The 18,118-nt window shown below is 50.7% G+C and overlaps 2 protein-coding genes and 1 pseudogene across 6 annotated transcripts; 1 reads left to right on the top strand and 2 right to left on the bottom strand.

The window, feature by feature from the left end:
• Positions 1-36: 36 nt before the first annotated feature.
• GALT (galactose-1-phosphate uridylyltransferase) lies at positions 37-4,182 on the bottom strand. 4 transcript variants are annotated; one of them, XM_012463251.2, is made up of 11 exons: positions 4,039-4,182; positions 3,259-3,428; positions 2,949-3,024; positions 2,812-2,860; positions 2,556-2,685; positions 2,348-2,404; positions 2,084-2,206; positions 1,646-1,778; positions 1,472-1,555; positions 989-1,143; positions 37-199 (listed from the first exon to the last, which is right to left on the bottom strand). In XM_012463251.2, exons 1-11 carry the CDS (start codon positions 4,118-4,120, stop codon positions 119-121), a joined length of 1,140 nt encoding a protein of 379 aa, XP_012318674.1. In that variant the 5' UTR covers positions 4,121-4,182; the 3' UTR covers positions 37-118. The 4 variants fall into 4 exon arrangements, with proteins under 4 accessions (XP_012318674.1, XP_012318677.1, XP_012318676.1 ...); XM_012463254.2 differs by having other exon boundaries at positions 3,259-3,396; positions 4,039-4,120; XM_012463253.3 differs by having other exon boundaries at positions 3,259-3,396; positions 3,958-4,117.
• An 8,239-nt stretch (positions 4,183-12,421) lies between these two features.
• Positions 12,422-15,145, top strand: SIGMAR1 (sigma non-opioid intracellular receptor 1). Of its 2 annotated transcripts, none has more exons than XR_001109041.2 (4): positions 12,422-12,662; positions 12,789-12,942; positions 13,120-13,212; positions 14,019-14,104. XR_001109041.2 is itself a non-coding variant. In XM_012463246.2 (4 exons), exons 1-4 carry the CDS (start codon positions 12,512-12,514, stop codon positions 14,243-14,245), a joined length of 672 nt encoding a protein of 223 aa, XP_012318669.1. In that variant the 5' UTR covers positions 12,422-12,511; the 3' UTR covers positions 14,246-15,145. The 2 variants fall into 2 exon arrangements, 1 of the variants encoding a protein (XP_012318669.1); XM_012463246.2 differs by having other exon boundaries at positions 12,789-12,989; positions 14,019-15,145.
• Positions 15,146-16,860: 1,715 nt separating this feature from the next.
• On the bottom strand, positions 16,861-17,333 carry LOC105724557 (small ribosomal subunit protein eS12-like; annotated as a pseudogene).
• Positions 17,334-18,118: the final 785 nt, after the last annotated feature.

Here is an 18,118-nt window from a genome sequence, read left to right on the forward strand (position 1 = left end):
AAAGGTTCACACTCCTCTGATATTAGAGTATGTGACTGAAGTTTGAGATGCACAATTTTATTAATGTTATATCTGCCCAAATTCCAGGACAGGATTCAAGGCCCTGTGGTCGGCATGGTCAGGCATTGGTTGCTGTCTCCCTCTCCTTCTGTCCCAGGCGGTAATGAACCTCAGGAAGTGCCCTTAGTCTCTCCGCAGCCTGGAAAAGGGACAGGGAACAATTAAGAAGGATAAGGGCGGGGCTGCCAAGAATGGTGGTACGGACTGTTTTTTTTTTGTTGTTGTTTTTTTTTTGAGACAGGGTCTTGTTCTGTTGCCCAGGCTGGAATGCAGTGATGCTATGATCATGGCTCACTGCAGCCTCAAACTCCTGGGCCCAAGTGATCCTCCTATCTCAGCCTCCCAGGTAACTGGGACCACAGTATATGCCACCAACCTGGCTAACTTTTAAAAATTTTTTTATAGAGACAGGGTCTTCCTATGTTGCTAGGCTTCTGGGCTCAAGCAATCCTCCCATTTTGACCTCCCAAAGTGCCGGGATTAAGGCATGAGCCAAAGCACCCAGCCGGTGTTATGGAGTTCTGGGTGCTAGGAAATACTTCACTGGATATTGTAGTTTGAAATACGAATATGAAATATGAATCCCATAGGCCCACTCCCAGATTGGGAGGCTGGTGATAAGGACTGCTGGAGCCACCAGGGGATTAAAGAGTTGAGCAGCTCCTCAGTCCCAAGGAATGCCCAGGATGTTATGGGAGTTATCAGGGTCATGACTGTTGGGATCCCTAGAGAAAGCAGGAGAGAAAGGGAACCTAAGGACCATATCCTCCTTCCAGGCCCTAGGGCTCCTAATTTTGGCAGTCCCTTCCCTGCCAGAGCTGTTTTCTGCCTTGTGCAATGATTGGAGCACAAGGGCAACAGAAGTATCTGGTGCCTACACATACTATATGTAAGCGTCTAGAGAAGCCAGACTGCTCTGAGTCCTGACCTGCTCAGGGGTGAGGTCCCTCTGAGCCTGAGCAAGCATTTCATAGCCAACCATGAATTTCCGGACAGTGGCAGAGCGCAGGAGCGGAGGGTAGTAATGAGCGTGCAGCTGCCAGTGCTCCCAGTTGGCCCCGGCCTCTGATCCTGTGGGAGCCCCTGACAGAAAGAAGAGAGACAGTGGGGAGAGAGAGCCTTTTTTCAGTTCTCCAGCTTAGCCCCTAAGCCCAAACCCAGCCAGGTACCTAAAAACCACATCTCCCAGGATCCCTTGACTGAGAAGAGCTGGCAGGAAATTAGAAAGCACATTGGAGACACAGTTTCACCAAGTTTGCCGCTCCAACCTCAGTCCCAGCATCTCTGCTCTGGCCACTTACCCCAGCAACTCTTTCAAGTCTCGCTCATTTGGGATTGCAGTTCACTATGCTGGGCCTCAGGAGCCCAGAAATGGTGTTGGGGCTAGATATAAGTACTTGAAAAGCCTCACCATGCCAGCCCATGGAGTAGGGAAAGGACGTCTCAAATAGGTTGTCATACTTGGTCAACAGCTTCTTCATGATGGAGGCTAGATCTGGAATCAGAGCCTGACTCTCAGCCTGGGGTCCAGATGCTGACCCTACCAGGAGCAACCCCCACCCAGGGTCCTAGTTGGGAGACTGACCATCACGCTCTGCAGGGGTCAGCTCAGGTAGCCGTCGCACATGCCGACGGGGCAGCAGCAGTGTCTGGTAGGGCCACGTTGCCCAAAAGGGGACCAGCACTAACCAGTGCTCACTGGTTAGGACCAGACGTTCCTAAGCAGCCAGAATGGATAGGAAGTCACCAAGGTGCCACAGGGGCCAGGGTGGGGTCAGCAAATAGGCAGGGGAAGCAGAAGAAAAGAATGTGCCCAGGATCTGATGGCTTCTCACCACCTCCACCACTAACCACCTGAGTCTAAGTCACCATTATCTTTCCTTCACATTGCTAGATTATTGCTAAGGCCTCCTAGCAAGTCTTTCTGCTAGTTCTCCTCTAGCTTTCTCCTTTACACACCTCTCTCGTGTGGGGTAAGAAAGCTAGGGACTCCCTGGGGACACCGGGCTTGGCTCTCTCCCACCTTCCTGAGTAGCTCCTGGCGGCTATACTCCAGTAGCAGGGGCTCTCCATGCTGACTCTTATAGGCCTGCTGAGATCGCTCCTCACGCTGGGCAATATCTGGCAGGAAACTGCTGGCCCACACCTGTCAAGGGGCAAAAGCAGAGAAGAGCACACAGTTCCTTTACCTCCAAGCCTCCACATCATTAGCATTTATCCTTTTTCCTGTCCACAGTGCTGGCTCAGACTCAGCCAAAAAACCAACCAGAGCCCCTGACACCCTTACCTGGCAGTGGGGGTGGGGGTTGGAACAGCCCATCATGGAGCCTTTGTTTTCAAAGATCTATCAGGTAGGGATAGGGAGCTTTGTTAGCCAAAAGACACCAGGTCAACCCCCTCCTGACCACACCCTGTGGAAACAAATGTTACTCCCCAGAACCAAAGCTTCATCACCCCCTCCCTGCCCATCCAGGGGAAGGGACAACCTCACAAACCTGCACCCAAGGGTACTGGGCACCCAGCTCCTCTGTGACTGAGGCCCATGCATCGACAACAGCCCGGATCTCAGGGACCGACATGAGTGGCAGCGTCACATCCGACCAGGGGTGGAAGCACATGACCTTACTGGGTGGTGAGGGGGAAAAAGAAAACCTAGAGGTAGGGCTTGGCTGTGCTATGGGCAGGGCCCAACCCCAATGCTGAGTCTCCAACCCTGGTTTGAAAGTTGTAAGAGGGGAAATCCATAGTTACCAGACTCCTCGAGCAGCCTTTGCTTGGAAAAGGGGATGATCACTGGGTCCTGAGATAAAGGAGCATCACTCTCTGCAGCAGAAGTCCCCCAAGAGGTCTAGCCGCCCTCCTCCCAACAGCAGTTGGAGCCAGGTTACCTGGACTGGGAGCATCAGGCTGCAGAGCTGGGAAGTCGTTGTCAAACAGGAAGGTGCTATTGTAGTGGGGAGTCACCTACTGACAAAGATGGGCTAGAAGCATTCACTGCCCCATACCACCAGTTACCTGATGGGCTTCAAAGACTGGACAGGCTACAAGGGAGTAGGGAAGGCCCACTCTAGGAGACAAAAAAGCTTGATGGGATAGGACCCAGAAGGAGGTTCACTGCCCCTGTGGGTGGAGGACAGCTCTAAGCAGGGAACTACTCCCTGTGGCCCAGCCTGCAGATGCAGGGCTCTACAGGCTTACCTCTCCATTGGCTCGGGTGGCCCCGGGACACAGAGGGTTGAGGGGGTCATGGCGAGGCACTGTCTTCAGAAGCTGGGGTTCCACTTGACCCTGCCAGGGCCGCTTCATGCGGTGAGCAGACACCAGCACCCACTCATCCTGCAGCGGGTTGTAGCGGATATGCTGATGGTCTGGGGGCACACAGTCAAGATCAGTCCTTAAAGCTATTTTATTTATTTATTTATTGAGACGAAGTCTCACTCTGTCGCCCAGGCTGGAGTGCAGTGGCTTGATCTCGGCTCACTACAACCTCCACCTCCCAGGTTCAAGCGATTCTCCTGCCTCAACCTCCCGAGTAGCTGGGACTACAGGCACGTGCCACCACACCCGCCTAATTTTTGTATTTTTTTAATAGAGATAGGGTTTCACCATATTGGCCAGGCTGGTCTCGAACTCCTGACCCCGTGATCCGCCCGCCTAGGCCTCCTAAAGTGCTGGGATTACAGGCGTGAGCCACCGCGCCCGACCCGCAAAGCTCTCTAGCTCCCTCTCTCCTGGGTCTCACCCACCAGCAGGCCCAAGCTCGGGAGCGCCCTCTCCGCCCTGTCCCGCTCAGGAGCTAGAAGCCTAGGATTGGACCTTCCCAGCGCCAACTGGCCTGCAGCCTGTACACTGGCGACTGTTCGCCTTGTCGGTCTGGCTGGGAATGAGCGTTCCAACCTTCGGTGGGGGCAAGAACTTCCTAAAGAAGCGGAGGGCTCGGCTCTGCGCCCCAGCGAGTCCCGGCCGCGGTACGGTTACCGCTTGCCCGGAAGGTTGCTGCTGCGATGTCCGCCTCTGACGCCTGCTGGCGCTGCTCAGGACCGGTTCCGCTGCGCGACATGAGGCCACCGCGGGATCCGCTGGAAAGTCTGCAGGGCGGTGTCTTACCCTGCGCTTTCTCCGTCTCTACCGCCCCGCCCCGCGCCGCCCCCGATGATTGGCTAGCCGCCAGCACGTGACTGACTGACTGGGCTGCCCGGCCACCTGGGGGCGTGGCTCAGAACAACTCTGAACCCTGGGAGACGGCATTGACGATCCCACTCCACCCAGTGCTGGAGCCACTACACTGGAAGAATCTCTGTGAAAGCTGCTTACTGCAGACTCCTTGGGCTCCAGGACGCCTACAGGACTTGCTTGCTGCAGTAATTCATTTGATCTTTCATTCAGCAAATATTTACTGAGCATCTACCATGTGCTAGGCACCTAGGCTCTGTGTGAAGCATTGGGATGCACAAGTCAGGCATTTCCTCTGCCGTTCCTGAGCTTACATTCTAGGGCGAGTAAGGATATGACCCTGGCTCCACAAGCACCTCAGTCACCTGCTCAGTAGCTGTAGTGGAGGAGAGGCAAACCTGGTGGTGCGGGAGGAGTACTTCACCATAACCATGATCCATCCCCAAAAGCAAAAATAAATTTGGGAAAAAGGGCTGAGTAACCGTATTCTCTCCCTTTCTCTCACTCTTGCTCTCCTTTCTCTCTCTCTCAAACACACACGAAGACAGAAAGCACAAGAAGTGGGAGGGGTAAAAGGGCTATAAGAAATCTAAAAATTGGGGGAGTACAGGACCATCAGAAGTTCCAACCACCATCTAGGTGGGGCCTGGTGTTTCCTTTACACATCCCCTTCCCTTTTTTAAATTTTCCTTGGATCAGACCAATTGGCTAACACTAGGATAGAATTCAAATTAATTCCTCCCCTAGTACTTTTTTCTTCCTTTCTTTCTTTCTTTCTTTCTTTCTTTCCTTCTTTCCTTCTTTCCTTCTTTCCTTCTTTCCTTCTTTCCTTCTTTCCTTCTTTCTTTCTTTTCTTTCTTTTCTTTCTTCTTTCTTTCCTTGAGACAGAGTCTCATTCTGTTACCCATGCTGGAGTGCAGTGGCATGATCTTGGCTCACCGCAACCTCTGCTTCCTGGGTTCAAGCGATTCTCCTGCCTCAGCCTCCCAAGTACCTGGGATTACAGGTGCCCACCACCACACCCGGCTAATTTTTGTATTTTTAGTAGAGACAGGGTTTCACATGTTGGCCAGACTGGTCTTGAACTCCTGACTTCAAGTGATCTGCCCACCTCAGCCTCCCAAATGCCCGGCCTCCTGGTACCTTTAAAGAGCCATCTAAATATTGTCTAAACCTCTTCCCCATTTCCCAGAGGGGACCAGAGGACTCAAGGTAACCCAGAGAATTAGTGGCCAAGCTGAGATTTGAATGCAAGCTTCCAAGCCTCTTCCCAGTGCTGTGAGATGCCTCTGAGACTTCAGTGGAATGCAAAACAGAAACCTAGTGTGAGTTAGAAGCTGAGCTATAGCAGGGAGGTCCCTTCCCCCAATCCAGGCCAAGCCAAGCCAGGTGTTTTGCAATTGAGCTGCAAAAACTAGGTCATGGGTCATTTACTTGATCTCTGCCCTAGGGTCCTCAGATTGGAATCTGAAGAGGCTACCTTTTGAGGTAGGAGGCAGGGAGCTGGGAACTGAAAAATGGGGGTTTTACCTGTCCCACTGGCTGTTCATAGTATCCAAAAAGGTGAGACAGGAACAGGAGATCTGCTCTTCTATCCTCTCAGTTGTATTTGTTTGAGTGACTAGAGTTTGTAGACAGCTCCATTTTCCCAAGAACACCAGTGCTTCAGTCCCACCTCTGAATCATTGCAACTAAATCCTGACCCCCATCAGGTACATCTCTTCAAGAACATCTCCATAACTCTCCTCTTTCTGTGACTCCCCAAGGTCATTTTTTGGAGGAATAAGAGAATGACTAAGATGGGGCCTACCCAGCTCCCTCCCTTCCAGATCCCAGAGGCGTTGTTACAGGAAAGGGGTCCCGATCCAGACCCCAAGAGAGGGTTCTTGGATCTCAAGCAAGAAAGAATTCAAGGTGAGTCCATAGCGTGAAGTGAAAGCAAGTTTATTAGGAAAGTGAAGGAATAAAAGAATGGCTACTCCATAGACAGAGCACCCCGAGGGCTGCTAATTGCCCTTTTTTTTTAGATTTCTGTTGCCCAGGCTGGAGTGCGGTGGCACAATCTTGACTCATTGTAACCTCCACCTCCTGGGTTCAAGTGATTCTTCTGCCTTAGCCTCCTGAGTAGCTGGGATTACAGGCATGCGCCACCAGACCTGGCTAATTTTTGTATTTTTAGTAGAGACAAGGTTTCATGTTGGTCAGGCTGGTCTTGAACTCCTGACCTTGTAATCTGCCTGCCTCAGCCTCTCAAAGTGCTGGCATTACAAGCGTGAGCCACAGCGCACAGCCTTGGTTTCCCATTTTTATGGTTTTTTTTTTTTTTTTGGAGACAGAGTTTCAGTCTGTTGCCCAGGCTGGAGTGCAGTGGCTTGGCCTTGGCTCACTGGAACCTCTGCCTCCCAGGTTCAAGTGATTCTCCTTCCTCAGCCTCCCAAGCAGCTGGGATTACAGGTGCCTGCCACCACGCCCAGCTAATTTTTGTATTTTTAGTAGAGATGGGGTTTCACCATGTTGGTCAGGCTGGTCTTGAACTCCTGACCTCAGATGATCTGCCTGTCTTGGCTTCTCAAAGTACTGGGATTACAGGTGTGAGCCACCCCACCTGGCCAGTTATTTCTTGATGGTATGCTAAACAAGAGGTGGATTATTCATGCCTCCCCCTTTTAGACCATATAGGGCAACTTCCCGACATTGCCATGGCATTTGTAAACTGTTATGGCGATGGTGGGAGTGTAACAGTGAGGATGACAAGAGGTCACTTTCGTGGCCTTCTTGGTTTTGACTGGCTTCTTTACTGCAATTTTATCAGCAAAGTCTTTATGACCTGTCTCTTGTGCCAACCTCCTATCTCATCCTGTGACTTACAATGTCTTAACTGTCTGGGAATGCAGCCCAGGAGGTCTCTGCCTCATTTTACCTAGCCCCTATTTAAGGTGGAGTTGCTCTGGTTCAGATGCCTCTGACACTAATCTCTGCTATTTCATCTGGGGGAAAGATGGCTGTGATCCCTAACCCCTTAGTCCCCTACCCTGGACACTCCTTTTATTATTATTATTTTTTATTTTAAACAGTATAAGCTGGAAATGCTTTTTTTTTTTTTTTTCTTTTGAGAGGGAGTCGTGCTTTGTTGCCCAGGCTGGAGTGCAGTAACGTGATCTCAGCTCACTGCAATCTCCACCTCCAGTTCAAGTGATTCTCCTGCCTCAGCCTCCCAAGCAGCTGGGATTACAAGCACCTGTCATCATGCCTGACTAATTTTTGTATTTTTGTAGAGATAGGGTTTCACCATGTTGGCCAGGTTGGTCTTGAACTTCTGACCTCAGGTAATCTGCCTGTCTCAGCCTCCCAAAGTACTAGGATTACAGGTGTAGCCACCATGCCTGGAAAGCCCTGGAAATCCCTGGAAAATCTTTCTGAAAGACCAGACAGGGGAGCTGTAGGCCCTGATGATCCCAGAAAGCTGTTCCCGGAATGGGGAGCAGAGACCAAATTTAGGGGCTAATCCCTGCTGCTCAGGGTTGTTAGTGAATTGTCAAGTCAGAATGCCACAGAAGCCTGAACCAATGCAAAAACATCAATCCTGCATTCTCTTCTACATAATCCCTTCTTCATCCTTAATTTCTCTGCCAAATTTCTTTTTTTCTGTTTATTTTTTGAGATGGAGTCTCGCTCTGCCACCCAGGCTGGAGTGCAGTGGTGCAATCTCACTGCAACCTCTGCTTCCCAGGTTCAAGTGATTCTCCTGCCTCAGCCTCCCCAGTAGCTGGGATTACAGGCATGCACCACCACACCCAGCTAATTTTTATATTTGTAGTAGAGACAGGGTTTCACCATGTTGGCCAGGCTGGTCTCGAACTCCTGATCTCAGGTGATTCACCTGCTTCTGCCTCCCAAAGTGCTGGGATTACAGGTGTGAGCCACCATGCCCAACCCACAAAGTTTCTTAAAAACATGGGCCATCTTCCTGGCCTCTACACTTAGCTGCACAGTATATTGTAACATCTTTTGCCCTATATTGTCCGGGTAAGTAATCTTAGTTGATGTAACAAACAACTCCCAAAACTCAATGGCTTAGCACTACAGTTGATTCTGGGGGTAACAGGGAGCTCTGTTTCAAGCAGCATTCAGGGATCCAGGTGCCATCCATCTAGTGGCTATGCCATTTCCTAGGGTCTCAGAATATTCTATAACTACAGTAATAGATAAGGGAAGAAAGAAAACATAAAGAATTTCAAGCTGGGCATGCTAGTATGTTCCTGTAGTCCCCCAGGTACTTGGGAAGCCAAGGTGGGAGATCACTTGAGCCTAAGAATTTGATACCACTCTGGGAATGACATAGCAAGATCCTGTCTCCTAACAAGAAGAAAAAAAAAGAATTTCAGAGATTTTAGGAGCCAGGCCTGGAAGTGTCATACATCATTTCTATCTATACTTCCTTGGCCAGATTGCAATCACATAACCCAAAGTAGACTATAGAATGTAATCTAGCTGCCCAAGAACAAAAGGAAATGGATTTGTGAATGCATAGCATTGTCTCTGCCACGTGCTTCTACTGAGAAGTCTAATGACCATTTCCCATCATCTTATTGAATCTCACAATTATATTTAACTGTGTTAACCCTTCATTCCATCACTCTTGAAAAAGAAAAGAAACTTTAACTGAGAAATTCCAGCCCCTTTTAATTATCAGGCCCAGAAAGGCATTAAAATGTGACAGCATGGGCCAGGCATGGTGGCTCACGCCTGTAATCCCAGCACTTTGGGAGGCTGAGGCGGGTGAATCGCGAGGTCAAGAGTTTGAGACCAGCCTGGCCAACATGGTGAAATCCCATCTCTACTAAAATTACAAAAAATTAGCTGCGCATGGTGGTGGACACCGGTAACCCCAGCTACTTGGGAGGCTGAGGCAGGAGAATTGCTTGAACCCTGAAGGCAGAGGTTGCAGTGAGCCAGGATCCTGCCACTGCACTCCAGCCGGGGGGACAGTTCGAGACTCCATCTCAAAAAAACAAAAACAAAAAAAAGTATGTTGGCCGTGTGCGGTGGCTCACACCTGTAATCCCAGCACTTTGGGAGGCCAAGGCAGGTGGATCACCAGGTCAGGAGTTCAAGACCAACATGGTGAAAGCCAAACCTGGCCAACATGGTGAAACCCTGTCTCTGCTAAAATTACAAAAATTAACCGGGCATGATGGCACGTACCTGTATTCCCAGCTACCCAGGAGGCTAAGACAGGACAATCACTTGAACCCAGGAGGTGGAGGTTGCAGTGAGCTGAGATTGTGCCATTGCACTCCAGCCTGGGCAACAAGAGCAAGACTCTATCTCAAAAATTAAAAAAAAAAAAAAAAAAAAAAAAAAAAAAGTGACAGTATGTAACAGCAGTCATATCTCACCTTCCCCCACCCACATCAAGACCACCCTGGCCAATATGGCAAAACCCTGTCTCTACTAAAAATACAAAAATTGCCGGACGCGGTGGCTCATGCCTGTAATCCCAGCACTTTGGGAGGCCAAGGCGGGTGGATCACGAGGTCAAGAGATCGAGACCATCCTGGTCAACATGGTGAAACCCCGTCTCTACTAAAAATACAAAAAATTAGCTGGGCATGGTGGCGCGTGCCTATAATCCCAGCTACTCAGGAGGCTGAGGCAGGAGAATTGCCTGAACCCAGGAGGCGGAGATTGCGGTGAGCCGAGATCGTGCTATTGCACTCCAGCCTGGGTAAAAGAGCAAAACTCCATCTCAAAAAAAAAAAAAAATTAGCCGGGCATGGTGGCACACACTGTGGTCCCAGACACTTAGGAGGCTGAGGCAAGAGGATAGCTTGAACTGGGAGGTGGGGGTTACAGTGAGCCAAGATCGCACCACTGCACTCCAGCCTGGGCAATAGAATAAGAATCTATCTCTAAGAAAATAAAAAATAAAAATAAAAACCTGCTTGTATCAACATTCCCCAAGGCAACTTGGAAATGTGTCCTGAGGAGCTGTTCTCTACCTTGGCCCAAATAAACTCTTTATGTTAATTTGCCTCAGCTCTTTCTTTTCTCTTTCTTTCTTCCTTTCCTTTCCTTTCTATGTTAATTTTGCCTCCCCTTCCCTCCCCTCCCCTCCCCTCCCCTCCCCCCTTTTCCTTTTCACCAGGGTCTCCCTCTGTTGCTCAGGCTGGACGGTACAAACTTGGCTAACTGCAATCTCCACCTTCTGGGTTCCAGCAATTCTCCTCAGCCTCCTGAGTAGCTGGGACTACAGGAGCCTGCTACCATGCCTGGCTAATTTTTTGTATTTTAGTAGAGACAAGGTATGTTGTTGTCAACTACCATGTTGCCCAGAGTAGTCTCAAACTCCTGAGCTCAGGAATTACAAGCATGTGCCACGATGCTGGGCCTTTTTTTTTTTTTTTCCTTTTTTTTAGGCAGGGTCTAGCTCTGTTGCCCAGACTAGAGGGCAGTGGAACAATTTTGGGTCACTGCAACCTCCACTTCCCAGGCTCAAGCAATCCTCCCACTTCAGCCTCCTGAGTAGCTGGGACTACAGGTGTGCACCCCCATTCCTAATTTTTGTATTTTTTGTAGAAACAGGGTTTCACCATGTTGCCCAGGCTGGTCTCAAATTCCTGGACTCAAGTGATCTGCCCCACTCAGCCTCCCAAAGTGTTGGGATTACAGGCATAAGCCACTGCACCCAGCCTCAGTTTTTTTCTTTAAGGTCAAAAACGTATGAGGCCACTCTCTTCCAGTTCCTTTGTTTTATATATATATATAACCATCACATAAAATGCTCACCATGTGAGGCACTACTTTATAAATATTAAACTATTTAATCTCATCACAATGAAGATTTGTATTGTGAGGTACATACTTTTGTTCATTTCATTTTACAGGTAAGAAAACTGAGTCACAGAAATTTTAAGCAACCTGCCCAAGATCAGACAACTAGTAGGCAGGAGCCAGGCTTTGAACTCAGGCAGTCCAGCTCCAGAGTTTATTTCTTAATCACTGCACTATGCTGCCTCTTTTCTCTTTTGTTTCTTTTCCTGTTAGCTTTCTTCTTCCTCTGCCTGCCCTTTGCTGTTGGTGCTCTCCCAGGCTCTGTCTTAAGCCTTATCTTACTCTATTCTCTCTCCCTGTGAGATTTTATCCATTCTTAGAGGTATTCTGTAGACTCTCTAGTGAGATCTCTAAGCTGGGGAGTGGGACCATTCTTTCCAGCCATATCCCTAATGGTCACCACAGAACTTGGCACATACAAGTGCTAACAAAACATCTGTTGCCTGAATGAATGACAACTCCCAGCTCTATCTCCAGACTGGATCTGGGCTTCCAGACCTGAACACTCAATTGCCAGCAAAGGATGTTAGCCAAATAAGGGAAAAGTGGGGATAGGATAAAAGGGGAAGAGTATTCCAGGAAGAAGAAATTAAGCCCTGCCAAGTCCATTTCCAGAGTTGTTAAGCTCATTTCTTTCTTCCATCTCCACTGACAGACCTTCTCTCTTACTTGGACCATAGTCATGGTCTCCCTGACGCATCTTGCTCCCCTCCGGTAGTCCTGTGCCACTCGGTGACAAAATCTAATCCCTTTCCTCCCCTGCTGATAACCTACAGCTGGTTTACAAGGCCTCCTCTCACATTTTGTGCTGCAGAACAGAGAAGGAATTGCAGGGCCCTGAAGACCCCACGCTGTCTCTCCTCGGGGGCCTTTGCTCTAGGGGCCGGTCCCTGTGGGCTGGCATGCCCCTTCTCCGCGCTCTTAAAGACACAGTTCACGTGTCACCGCCTCTGGAATGCCCACCCTAGGGCTCCCAGCTTGAACTACCTCCTCTCCGCTTAAGTGCTGGTTATGACGGGCCTTAACCATCGTGAGTCCCAGAAGGCTCCACTTCCGGGCTCGTCTGCTTCACCAGCCAGTGAGCTCGTGTGGGCTAGTCCATTCTGGGTCTCACTACCCACCATTTCTATCCCCATATAGAGTGGCATTAGGTCAGACCACGCCTGAAGAAGACCCTGCCTCTGGCAGCTGGGAGACATGGCTCCGCCCCTTCGTCGCCTGTGCGCGGCACCGCCCCTCTCCTCCTCGCTCCCCCCGAGGAAATGGTTCGACCAAAGTGGGTGGTGCCGAGGTGCCCAGGCCGCTCCGATTGGTCAGGGCGAGCCGTACCACGGCGGTGGCGGGGGAGCGCGTCGTGGGCAGCCGGCGGGCTCCGAGGCGGTGAGCGCAAAGCCTCAGGCCTCGGCTCACTCCTTCGCTGCGCCGTGCCAGGCCCCCCGCCGGGATGCAGTGGGCCGTGGGCCGGCGGTGGGCGCGGGCCGCGCTGCTCCTGGCTGTCGCAGCGGTGCTGACCCAGGTCGTCTGGCTCTGGCTGGGTACGCAGAGCTTCGTCTTCCAGCGCGAAGAGATCGCGCAGCTGGCGCGGCAATACGCTGGTGAGCGGGCAGAGAGCAGGGAGGGGAGCGGCCGGTCCGGGAGCCGAGCACAGGGTTCCGAAGGTGCCATTCCTGGGCCGAGGACCGGTGCCGGCCCTGACTCCACCGCCCCTCTCCCTCCGTCAGGGCTGGACCACGAGCTAGCCTTCTCTCGGTTGATCGTGGAGCTGCGGCGGCTGCACCCAGGCCACGTGCTGCCCGACGAGGAGCTGCAGTGGGTGTTCGTGAATGCAGGCGGCTGGATGGGCGCCATGTGCCTTCTGCACGCCTCGCTGTCCGAGTATGTGCTGCTCTTCGGCACCGCCCTGGGCTCCCGCGGCCACTCGGGTCAGTGCTAGTGGCGGGCTGGACTGGGAGGCTGGGGTTGTAAAGGGGCCCATGCCCTCCTTTCTGATGTTTGGCTGGGCCGTTGCGATGGCGCGAATACTCTGATAGTGTCCATGTGATTGTCACTCAGGGCGCTACTGGGCTGAAATCTCGGATACCATCATCTCTGGCACCTTCCACCAGTGGAGAGAGGGCACCACCAAAAGTGAGGTCTTCTACCCAGGTGGGTTAGAAGGCTCTGTCAGAGAAGTGGGTCCCTTCACGCGGGGGATGCCCACAATTGCGGGGAGCATGGCACGGAAAAGGAGTGTGTTGGGGGGGCCCTCCTCATGGTTCCCTTCCTCCACCCTCCCATAAGCCACAGGTGACTGGTTAGGGCAGAGCTGAGGTACTCATGCTTTCCTCTGTCAAAAGGAAACAAAACATAACTTCCTGCTAATCATGTCTGATATTTGTCTGCCCAGGCACAATTTTACCCAGCCAATATTCCAGCAACTGTTGGGGAGACAGTGGGTAATCAGAAATGCTCTCAATACCCCAAAGACAAGACAGACAGTTATCTTTTCTGTTTTTTAATAGGGAAACAATTAAGAAGTAGAGCACTGGACTTCCCAGTATGTTTGAGATTGGCTGTATGCATTGCAGGCATGGTGGTTGAACAGCTACACTTTTCAGATAAAGCCTCACAAGTCCTGGAACTACCCCTTCCCTAGCTACAGCCCAGCCTAGGTTTGGCTAAATTTCTGCTTGATTTGAGTGAGGCTTGGAAGTACAGACTTCCATACAGTGGGTCCATGGCCAGGCAAGGTAGCCCTCCATGGCTTCCCCCAAGAGAGGACATGGGCCAGGTGATGTCACAGAACATGTAGGAGTGGCCATCTGGGCCAGCCCAGTGAGGTAGGGCTTTTTGTTTTTCTGAAGCTCCCTCTCCATTCCCCACCCCTAGATAGCCCATGGGCCAGGGAAGCAGCAGCCAAGAAAGGGCAGGGCAGAGCTAGGCTCCTTACTTGGGTGCTCCCTGTCCCCCAGGAGAGACGGTAGTCCATGGGCCTGGTGAAGCCACGGCTGTGGAGTGGGGGCCAAACACATGGATGGTGGAGTACGGCCGGGGTGTCATCCCATCCACCCTGGCCTTCGCTCTGGCTGACACTGTCTTCAGCACCCAGGACTTCCTCACCCTCTTCTATACTCTTCGTTCCTATGCCCGGGGCCTCCGGCTTGAGCTCACCACCTACCTCTTCGGCCAGGACCTTTGACCAGCCAGACCTGAAGGAAGACCTGTGGATGGACAGGAGCGGGCAGGCCCGCATATATCCACTTGCTGGAGCCCATGTTTACAGACAGGGACATACTCACGCCATGTAGATCCTGAGTTCCTGCTGTATGAGCAGGGATATCCATGCTTATGTATCCAAAAACAGAGACCCATGGGAACAAATGAGACACATATAGACACTGAGACCTGTGCGTACAGTAGGACCATGCACTCACACCCATCCAGAGAGGGAGCCCCCGGTATACCAAGGGAGCCAGTTGTGTTCAAACACACATCACAAGCTTGACTCACTAACTCAGGCCTTTCCAGAGCTCCGCAGCTTCCTACCCGCTCCCCACCAAACTGGGGTTCTGGAGTTAAGGTTGGGGGAGGGTATTATACTGTCTCACTCTGACTCCTCAATCCAGCAGCAATTTGAGGGGGAAGAGGAGCTGCCCTTTGGAGGCTCCCTTCACCTGCAGCTATGATGCCCTTCCCCTTCTCCCCTGTCCTCACCATATGCCTTATCCCCATTCTACTCCCCTGCTATGCAAGTGCCCCTGTGGCTTGTCCCCAACCCCCTCAGCAACAAAGTCAGCTGGGGAACCAGAGTAATGTGAAGAATGCTTGAAGTCAGAGTCTTCCATCCCAGAAAGACCCCCATTCCTTCTTTGGAGGTGTAATGGGGGAACTGGTTTCAGCCCAGGATCCACCACTGAGGAGAGGATCTAAACAGGTGGGCCTAATTCCAAGGGGCCCTTCCTGGCCTGGAGAAGGCCTTTTACACACACAAACACACACATGCACACATATACACACACATATATCAGTTTTCAGACAGCCCCTGCTGCATTCTCTATCCATCTGTCTGTTTCTGTTAATAAAGATTTGTCGATCTGTTTCATCTTTTTCTGTGTCTGAGCAGCTGGAAAAAGCCTCTGACTCCTGGGGACCTCCGGAAGATATCTCCCTTGCTGTGTGATTCATGATAGCTGCTTTTTTCTTTTTCTTTTTCTTTTTTTAGAGATGGGGTCTCCTGTGTTTCCCAGGCTGGAGTGCAGTGGCACAGTGACATGATCATAGCTCACTGCTGCCTTGAACTCCTGGTCCCAAGCAATCTTCCTGCCTTAGCCTTATGAGCAGCTGGGACTATAGGCAAATGCTACCTGGTTAGCTTTTTTTTTTTTTTTTGAGACAGAGTTTCGCTCTTGTTACCCAGGCTGGAGTGCAATGGTACGATCTCGGCTCACCGCAACCTCCGCCTCCTGGGTTCAGGCAATTCTCCTGCCTCAGCCTCCTGAGTAGCTGAGATTACAGGCACGCACCACCATACCCAGCTAATTTTTTGTATTTTTAGTAGAGACAGGGTTTCACCATGTTGACCAGGATGGTCTCGATCTCTTGACCTCGTGATCCACCTGCCTCGGCCTCCCAAAGTGCTGGGATTATAGGCGTGAGCCACCGCGCCCGGCCTGGTTAGCTTTTTAAATTTTGTTTAGAGACAGGGTCTTGCTATATTGCCCCGGCTTGGCTCCAACTCCTGGCCTCAGGTGATCCTCCCTCAGCATTAGGAGTAGCTGGGGTAACAGGAACAAGCCACTGCCTGACAAGATGGTGGCTTTTGACTAGTAGGGACTATATACTTGGGTGTGCCTTAGAATCACCTAGGACACTCTTTGAATCAGTAGCTCAGACTACTGAGCTCCATTGCCAGAGATTAGCATTTTCAATAAGATCCCCTCTAACAGTTGTGAATACCACAATTTGAGAAATTCAGAGCAGGATGACCTGGAGTATGTCTTGGCCTTACCTCTGCCAGTGCAGTTCTGGGAACAGTCCTAAGAATTCTCCCCTGGATGGCCATGGGGTGGCAGTGTGCACCCACTTTTAGCTAAAAGAGGCCTGGGCTCCCAGAGTAGTGTCTGCTCCCACCAAATATAGGAGTTCCTCCAGTCTGTGGTCTGCCTTCCGCAGGACCCACCACTAATGTAGGGGCTCCCAGAGTGAAAGACACACTACCTGGCAGTATGTGAGGTAGGTACAGACAGGACGGGTAAGGCAAGAGAGGTGCCTAAAGTGCACTCCCAAAGACCCTGCTCTTGCCTTCTTAACTTCTGCACCCTACACACCAACAGTGCCTTACCCTCGTCCTGGCCCTGTTCTGAGCGTAAGGCATAGATCACCCCTGCTTCTCAGGATTCTTGGTATATTAAAAATGGAAGAAACATGGTCATAAAAGTTATATATTTTAACATTCTATGAACACAAATCCAAAAGACTGTATGTATAATTGCATTTGGAAACAACATCAAAAGCCAATTTGTGACTGGAGTCCAGGTAAGTTGGCCATCCTGACCCCAACCCTTCACCGCCACTACCCCTGACTCTTCACCCTCACTACCACCAACTCTTCACCCTACCACAGTGTCGGGCATGGTAGACCCTGGCTGGCACCTCTCTATTGACCCCAGGTTGCAAAGCCATGCCTCCTTGGGGGATTCCTTCCACTCTGTAACCCACCTCTGCCTCTAGGGTCACAGCCCACATCTGTCAGGGATGCCCCAGCTTGCCCTGTCATTCCCCCCAAACTTCCACAAAGGACTATGTTCCCAGGACCCTCCCAATCTCTGCTGCTAAATCCATTGGTCATGTGATAGTTCTCCAGTTTGTGTGTGTGCCAAAGATTGATTTCTCCATTTCTTGCATTTGAAGTACTCTTCTATGACATCCTTGGCCTGAGACTCCTTGCCATAGTCCTTAACTACTACACAACTGCAACCAACCACTTTATGGGGCTTCCCCTCTCTGTCAGTTTTACAGAGGCCGACCCAATCCCCGAGTTTCTTGTCATCAACCTTAATTAAGTTGATTTAGTATTCAGCACAAAGGGCCTCCACCAACTTGACATACATAGGCTCATCACAGTTGGATGCAAGTGCACAAAGAGGGGCTTGGCGCTTGTTTACGGCTTTGGCAGCTTCGCGAATTCCACATGCTAGGCCATCATGGATGACGGCAGTCTTCAGCACCTCTTGTAAAGCAATATTAACGTCCATTACACTTCCAGCAGCAATGCCTTCCTCGGCCATGGTGGTGGGTTATGGGTTACAGGTGAAGCCGAATCTTGAACACATCCAAGCCTCTGCCTTAGTTCTCAACTTTCATATTACACAGGTAATCACTCTGAAGGCACTCGACTTCTGGGACACTACTCTTCCTTAAATGCCTCCTTTACTGCTTTACTGGATTTTTCCTTTTTTTTTTTTTTTGTAGAGACAGTTTCACCATGTTGGCCAAACTTGACCTCAAGTGGTCCACCCGCCTTGGCCTTCCAAAGTGCTGGGATTACAGGCATGAGCCACTGCGCCCAGCTGCTGGATTCTTATCTTCTCATTCTCTGACTTCCTTGGGCTTAGTCCTCAAACCTGTTCTCTATTTACACCCCTTCCCAGGTGATTCTGTGACTTTACCATTTATATATCTTGACTTCTAATTTTTGTCTCAGCCTAAATATCTTCCCTGAGCACCAGAGTTGGAAATCTTACTGCCTTCATCTCTACTCAACATCTCCACTTGGTTGTCTAATAGGTAGCTCAGACTTGAGATATCCAAAGCAAACCAAATTCTCCCAACCCCACACCACCAGCACCCCATAGCCTTTACTGTGTGAATTAAGGGCACCTCCATTTATCCAGCTGTCCAGAGACATTTTGAACACGTCTCATTCTCTCACATCTCACATCCCACATCCAATCCATCATCAAATACTATTTTTATCTGCAGAATATATCCAGACTCTAACCATGTCTTCTCACCTCCACTGCCCCCACCCTGGTTTAAGACACCATCATCTGTTGCCTAGACTATTGCAATG

The sequence above is a fragment of the Aotus nancymaae genome, unplaced genomic scaffold (assembly GCF_030222135.1).
Source record: "Aotus nancymaae isolate 86718 unplaced genomic scaffold, 86718_ANA_hifiasm-v0.15.2.pri h1tg000003l, whole genome shotgun sequence".
Taxonomy (NCBI): Eukaryota; Metazoa; Chordata; class Mammalia; order Primates; family Aotidae; genus Aotus; species Aotus nancymaae.